An 8,079-nucleotide genomic window follows, 5' to 3' on the forward strand; every position below is an offset into this window, starting at 1 on the left:
AATTTAAAACATTTAGATTTGATGAATCATGGATAGCTCCAGGGTGTAGCGGTTTACACATTACACACAAAAGGTTGCTGGTTTGATTCCAGATATAGAAACAAATGAAGATGAGTCATTTTCTGGCTTGTAGTAATATTCTTGTCCTTGCACTGGACGCTAAGCAGATAATGAAAGGCTATCATTGTAAATTAATCATTACATTTTTTACAGAATATTTTAAAAGCAATATTACTTGTAGCCTTTTCCACATCCTTATTTAGTGTCAAATCCTTGTTTACCGAGCTACCAGCTCTGTGCCACGAATAACGGCACAGCAACCTCTTGTTGTGACACTTGACCCGACCTTCACTGTTTTGTAGGTGACGCGACAACAGTACCAGAACGCTGTGATGGCGTCGCGGATGGACAAGACTCCGCAGTCGACAGACAGTGAGTTCACTAAGATCGAACTCACGCTAACAGAGCTCCACGATGGAGTGGAGAACCCAGCTGTGGTCACCGCCACGGCTACCACCACTATCACCACCCCTGTTGTGGCCTTTGCCGTGGCCAACGAAACATCCCACCTGCTCAACCAGCAGCAGAACTGTGTGGGTCTTAGCAGGAGCAACCACTCCTCCCACAATGAGGGACCCATCTAGCCCCGCCGAGCCCGGTGGAGACCCAGACCCTCCACCCTGTCTTGTGGAAACACACACACACACACAGTGATGTAGATGAAGATGAGGGAACGTGGGGAAGAGGAGGCAGGTGGAGTGAGGGTTCTGCTCCAATCAGTAGCCCCCAGTCAGTCAGGCAGTGAGACCCTTTCATGAAGGGGCTATGGGGAAGATGGGTGCTGTGTCACCCTGAACACCCCCACCTGAACCCTGTCAGAATCCCTGCTGTACTACACCCTCTTCCAGAGGGTGCACTCGGACAGTACCGTGTTACTGAGCTTCGTTTTTTTGGGACAATCGGACACTGTCAAAGCGGTATCTTGAACAGAGTGCATACACGCACGCACACACACATAACACAGCACTTGCTGTACTTGCTCCTCAGGCCAAAGACTTTGGTCCCCCCCCCTTTCGTACACTGTTTATGCACACATACACTCTCAAACACATTCACAATCATGCACAGAAGGAAATGCAACTCCCCCACCGGTGCATCTTTCAGGGAGGCTCAGTCAACTGTTGATCCCATCAGCAAGGGCTCAAACCCAAACATGCAGAGAGGTTAGTCAAAGACTGCACCAAAAACCGCTTTGGAAGAAACCGTTAAACCACGAACCAAGAATGTTTTCCTGTATTTATTTATTTTATAATATTGTATGTATATATGTTTGCGTGAAGATATGATATATATATTAAGAAAACTGGCATATGAGCATGCATTAGTGTGCTACAGAAGTAGAATATGCTACATATATGGGGATGAACATCCATTCTTGTATAGTGCATTCAGAAATATTTCACAGTCTTTGAAGTTTTGTTGTTTTGAAGATTTTTAAAGTAGATTCTTTTTTCTGACAGTCTACACATAACAATACACCGTGAAGAAAAATCAAGAACAGGTTACTGAGGTGCTATGTAAATTAATTGCAAATAACACTCAAATATTCCAGGATATCAGTATTCAGATACCTTACCTAGTACTTTCCTTAGAACATTGCAGAGCTTTGGTGTGCACCAACTATCAGGTCTGTCCAGAGGTGCTGTATTGGGATCAGGTCCTGACTTTAGTTGGGCCACTCTACAAATCCACTACTATATGTTACTGAGATTCTGAGCTCTCTGTAAAAGTTTTTCACTCAGGACTGCACTGGATATAATTCTGCATCCATCTTTCCACATATCTTTACTAGCCTCCCAATCCGTGTCACAGAAAAGAGCTTCCCCAGAGCACGTGTTTGACTGCAGGAATAGCATTAACGATTGTTGCCCAGACACAATAATTGTGTCTTGTGGTCTGAGATCTTGTCAGTTGCCTTTCAGTTTTTCACAAGTCAATCATGTGCCTTTTTATTAAGGATTGACTTCCATTTGGCTACTCCACCATGAATGTTTGGTTGTTGAAGTGCTATACTGACAGCAACGTGCACCCCAAACGGCGTGAAATTGGTCTCAAAGAGGTGTTTCCTCAAAAACCTTGCAAACGCTTTGGCTGCTAGCAGGTTGAGTTCATAAGTAGTTTGCATGGAAGATGGTAACTTGTTTGCAAGCATTCACAAATTTCTCGCTGAGGAGTACTAAAATTGAAAAGCGCAATGCTAGCTAGATACGGAGCACGTGCACCTTAAGTGTAAAAGTTGCACCATGCTTTGATTGTTGACTGTTGATAAAGGAAGGAAGCACCAGAGATCAATTGTGAGCTTCAAACAGAACAATGACTCATCTAGATGTTTTAGTGTTTGTTAGTCTGGATAAAAAAGACACTCCTAAAACCTTTTAAGGAGTCAAAACATGGAAATCTTGCGAGGGTGTGAAAGCTTTCCGAATGCACTGTATATGAGGAGGTGAGGGTATTTTACAGAAACATATGTATATTACAGATCTTGTTATTTTTACTATTATCCTAAATCAGGCTTATGGTACAATATATTTTTCACCTTTTAAAAAAATCACACTATTGCCTTTAAGAGAAATCATATAATTAATTATTTTTAACAAAGTGCAATGAACCGCAGTTTATTTAAGAGATGATTATGAATAAAAAAATTCACTGTACTATAGATTTACAGATTATATTTGTATGTATGTACTGTATGTATATTTGTTTTTGTCTTAGTCTCTCTTTACCCTTTGTTTCCTTTGTGTTTTTGCATCCGTTGACCTCAGACACGTCTGCCAGTTCATTTGGGAGTTATGACGCCAAGATTTGTCACCACAGTGTAGCTTCCGGGGTGAGGGGAGGGGTTCGCAGGTAGCGGAGTTGTGTGAAAGTCCAGCATCTATGCATGTGGGGGTTATGTGTCTTTCTTCTGTTGTTGTCAATTTTACGCATAATCAGACTTGATAATTGCACAGTATTAATGACCTCATCTAACATGTTGAGCACCATCAACGTCACAAAAAGCAACCTCGACATTAAACGTGTCCATGAATGATACACAGCTATGTTCTCCCACTTTTTATGTTGGTTTTCTTTTCTGAACGCATGCTCATTGCGTGTCTGTTTAGTCTGTTTCTTTATCCAAAATGTAAGAGAGCAAATATAATAGGGAGAAACGCACCTTTATTTCACTGGGCTTCTGTTATGATGAAGAAAAATAGTTTTTTACTTAATTCAGGTCTGAGGCTAAAAGTTAAAATGCAGTTTTTAAAAGAATTTAGACTAAACTAATTAAACTATAGCCATTTCCCAGTTTAGAGAAAACTGGATATTTTGCAGACTACATTAACTTAGATCACTCTCATGTTTTCTTTTGTCATTATTGTGTAAAAATGCTCATAAAAAACAAGACAAAGACGAAATCTATTTCTGTGCAAAAGTCTTGAACCACCCCTCATTTCTTTGTATTTTTTTCTTGGAAAATGTGATTTATTGAAATGTGCAAACATACATGGAAATACATGAAGCAAAAATGGAGTTTGTGCAATTCTAACAAGCTTGAAAGTCAATATGTAGTACGACCACCTTTTTTTTTTTCCAATACAGTTTGAACTGTCTTAGGCAGCTTTCTCATCCTTTCTTTAAGTGATCCTCAAAAGTAGTTCTCCAGGTTTTTGAAGGACATTCAAAGCTCTTCTTAGGATGTTGGCTGCCTTTTGGTCCCACACTGCTTCAGTAATGTTGAGGTCCTGACTCTGGGAAGGCCAATCTATGATTTATTGTCTTCTTATCAGTCTATGTCTGTGAAGGTTCTCAGTCATCCAGCTCATCGTAGTCTAAGGAGCTTGGAAAGAAAAGCGTCTGGACTTCTTTAAGTGTCCTTGAAGACGTTTTACCTCTCATCCCAAAAGCTTCTTCAGTTCTGAAGAAGAAACTTATCAGTCTATCGAGATATGCTCGTACTGCATTTGCAGTGTGATCTTTGCTGTTGCTGGAAAAATTAAGCTGTTGTCAGTCAGACACTTGTGTCATGGTCCTTTTCTGCATTTATAATTCCATCAACTTTGAAAAGATTCTCAGTAACACTGTCTGAAATGCATCCCCAAACTGTGACAGAACTAGGGCTGCACGATTTTGCATAAAATGAGAATCACGATTTTTTGGCTTAGAATTGAGATCACGATTCTCTCACGATTTTCTTTTCCAGTATAAATATTTATTGCACTTATTAACTGCACATCAACTTCGTAACAGCTGAGACTGAACATAAAAACAATAAATAAACAAAAAACAACAACAAATGTCTCACGTTTTGTTGTTGCCGCAAAATGTTGTACTGCTTGAAATTCCGTCTCCACCGTTGCTCGACACTGTGTAGCGTTTGTCTAGGGTGTTGATCATTTTCCTAAATCCCTCGTTTTGCACAGTGTTTATGGGAGCCATATCTTTGGTCAGGTGATAAGTAATAGCCTCCGTAATTTCTTTGTGCCTGCGGGAGTTCGACGTGTATAGGGAAGCGCTGTATAAGGTTCCCGTTATTGATGTTTGGGTGGTTGACCGGGACGGATTTTCTCCTGTCACGTGCTCTCCGTTGTTTTTTCCCTGCTAATTTTAGCATCACATAGCACAGCTTCTGTATCACGTGGTATAATGCTCCGCCCTTGTCATTTGTTGAGCAGGAAGAGTGAGCGCTTGTTTTCATGCAGATTACGTCCCGGATCAAAATGCGGTACAATCGTCGTCGTCTTTTTTTTTTTTAATCGTTGTCATTTGGAAATGAGAGCGCACATAAGTATGAATCGAGATCGCGATCTTCTAACGATTAATCGTGCAGCCCTAGACAGAACCTCCACGCGTTTCGCAGATGGCTGTAGACAGTCACTGTAGGACCTCTCTCTTAGACGCCTCTCTACATATTTACCACAATTTCAACCAAAAATGTCAAATTTTGGATTCACCACTCCATCAGACCTGAGTTTCAGTCCAGTTCTTGTGTGAATTGGCAGACCTCAGCCTTCTCCCCGTTTCCCCTTCCTTAAGTTTCTCAACAGGCACCTTTGAACTGAGACCATTTCTGATGAGTCTTCAGGGAACAGTAAAGGCTCAGATGCATCTTTCCTGTATAAACTCTTCAATGGATTTTCTCCTATTTCTTAAAGATTTGACTTTCACACCCTGTCCATTGCTGCCATTTGTTTTGTCTTTTGCTTATCCAGTTTCCTCAGCATGCAGAGATATGCAAACATTTTCAGTTAGAAGATCTTTGGGAATCACCGTGTTGGTGTACAATATGTGGTAAAGATAAATGCAAGAAAGCCTTCTTTACTTAAAAATATAAAGACATTTGGGATGACTTAAGACTTACACAGTACCCTAAAGTTTGTGTTGTTTTTGTTTTTTAATGCAATGGTCAATGTGCACATTTCTTTTTTTTTTTTACACATATCACATCTTCTATTAGAAAAGTGAAAAGAATTTGCCCAAAGCATAAATTAAGCTAATTTTTCTAGAAGACATTTTTGCAAATTTGTGTATGTTTAATAAAATAATTACCAATTCTCTTTTTTAAAAATGCATTTCTATCAAGCATGTTATATAGAGAACCACTGACCAAACTGATAAACCAACTGGGAAAGTTTTTAAGGTAATATCTGTCTTAATATTTAAAGGCACTTAGATTTTTCTGAAAAATAAGAAAAACTACTTTGGTAGCACATAACATCTACCACTACAATTTATGTCCTTCTCTGTATTATGAAGGTTTTTACAGATTTGTTTGCTTACAAGACCTCAGACCTTTTTTATTAAGTATTATTTAAAAGAAAGACTTTTTTAGGCTGTTGATAGTATTTTCTTGTACAAGTAGAGGCAGTGGAAAAGATCGGGCCTGATCTTTAACATCATATCTAATGTTTGCTTGTAGTTAATTTGCTGCTTTACAGGCAACAGAAAATTTCCTAAAGCTCAGTCATCTTTTTAGCATTCAGTTGCAGACTATAGCCACTGGTGGTAGCTGTTTCCTATTATATTTCAAGGTATATGTATGAGTGCCCTAACCGTCTCTGCAAGCTGCACACATGGACAAAGAGGCCTTCCATCTGCTCAGATGCGAGGGACGTCCCTGTTGTAAAACCGGTCACAGAGAACATCTGCATTGTTTGCAGCTGCGCTTGCTGTTGTTTATCGTTTACTTGAAAGTGCTCCTATGCAGCAGGCCCACTGCAGTCTGCAGGGACGATCACTCCAGAGATAAAACTGTGATTCACACTGAAAGGTTGTGATGTTCAAATTCTGCCTGTGCACCTCAGAGCCCGATGAAAGAAGAAGCATGAGAACTTTTTTTTTTTTTAAAAGTCTGCACGAAACGCGGGGGGTGGGGGTGGGGCATCAGCTGTAATGGGGGTGGTTATTTTAATATTCTGTGACACAGAACAAACATACAGTCATTTTTTTCCTCTTACACGCTCCAGCCTCAGCTGAACAGAGGTCATCATTCCTCGATCATGTGAATGTCTTCCAGGCCTGTGTTAAACTGGACTTCTGTCCACCTCTATGCTGCTGTTCAAACCATGTGCTGTCCATAATTCTCCTTCTGCCTGAACGTGACACTCTCGTTGCCTTCTCCAGCCAGTGGTTTAATAAAAAAGTGAATGATTAACAGACAAGGCAGCCGGTGACTCTGTGTGCTACATATGAAGCTGCAAATGTTTGCTTTTGAGACAGGACTTCCTCTACTTGACACACGTTTTACTGATACTCACACCAGAGCAGCAATTAAAAACAGGACAATCTTCATCTAACAACCCACCAAGATGGGTCGGGTTAATATCAGTAGAAAACACTTCATTCAAAACACTCAGATGCTAATGGTTCTTAAGCTGTTGGTCATTAACAAAGCCGTTACTTAATGAGCAGTAGCTTTGATTACCATTTACCAGCTGTTAAGCATTTAAATCACTCTCAGAGATCCTGATTTGTTTGTAATTCATTCAGAACAACTGTAATGAAAAGAAATATGTTTCTATCTGCAGTGCTATATGTTTAGCAGCATGGCTCTGATTTCTCACCTCCCCGACCTATTAAGGAATGCAAGACCCACAGTACAGGAGAGGCTGCGTATCAATGGCAAGGCGCAGGAAAACGAAGGTGTGTTGCAAAGCGGCTTTGCTGACATGGCGCTGTAGACTGGTTAACACACTGTAAAAAATGTCCAACTAGATATAGTAAGTTTTCAGCTGAGCCATCACCTAAACTCCATGGATTACATCTCATCCAACTATACTCACTTGCAAACTTTCCCATGTTAGAATTTAGCATCCATTGCTATCCATGCTTTGCTTTATACTTTGTGGAGGCTGGAGGACATTAAAAGAAAAATATTGCACCTTAAATGATTAAAACTAAGGACTTTAATGCTGAGTCAGGATTACGTTCTGTTCCAGCAGGAGGAGAAACGGGGTGTGAAAAATTACACACCCGGGTGTGAATAGTACACACCTTGTTTCAGTAGTTTGTAGAAACAGCTTGACCAGCATTACTTGAATGCTTTATGACTTGTAGCCACTCTTCTTTACAGCGTTGTCGGAGGTCTGAGCCTCTGAACAGTCACCCTGACCCTGACTCTTTTTCAGAATTCTGTTGCATTGTATTTGCTGATGTGCTTGGTATGATTGTCCTGTTTCATGACCCAATTCCAGCTCTACTTTAGCTGTTGGACAGACAGTTTAACATTTGACTCTTTGGCATACACACAAATGCAGGGTAATCAGGTCCTGTGCCTGCTAAGCAAACCCAAATCATTACCTCTCTACTACCGTGTGTTGGTATGGGGTTGTGCTAATATGCCTTCACTAAATGCGATGTGGTGCATTACAGCCAAACATCTCCACTTTGGTTGTTTGTCCAAGAAAATTGTTCCAGAAGTCTTTTGGTTTGTTCAGTTGAAGCTTTGCAAAATAAACAAATAAGGGTTCAATTTGTCATAGACCTCTTCTCCAGTTTAGCAATATTTTTGTTAAATGGAAAAAAAATGTTATATTT

The 8,079-nt window shown here is 40.2% G+C and overlaps 1 protein-coding gene across 2 annotated transcripts in view; it reads left to right on the forward strand.

Annotated features, from left to right (window-relative positions):
- Positions 1-4,243, forward strand: part of cnnm2b (cyclin and CBS domain divalent metal cation transport mediator 2b) — a 50,618-nt gene extending 46,375 nt beyond the window's left edge. For both annotated transcript variants that reach the window (XM_005925015.3, XM_005925016.3), the window contains one exon: positions 363-4,243. In XM_005925015.3, coding sequence (XP_005925077.1) covers positions 363-644 — 282 coding nt within the window. In that variant the 3' untranslated portion in view covers positions 645-4,243. The remainder of the gene's footprint in view (positions 1-362) is intronic.
- Positions 4,244-8,079: the final 3,836 nt, after the last annotated feature.

This window comes from Haplochromis burtoni, unplaced genomic scaffold, assembly GCF_018398535.1.
Source record: "Haplochromis burtoni strain Fernald_Lab_line unplaced genomic scaffold, NCSU_Asbu1 Contig_70, whole genome shotgun sequence".
Lineage (NCBI taxonomy): Eukaryota > Metazoa > Chordata > Actinopteri > Cichliformes > Cichlidae > Haplochromis > Haplochromis burtoni.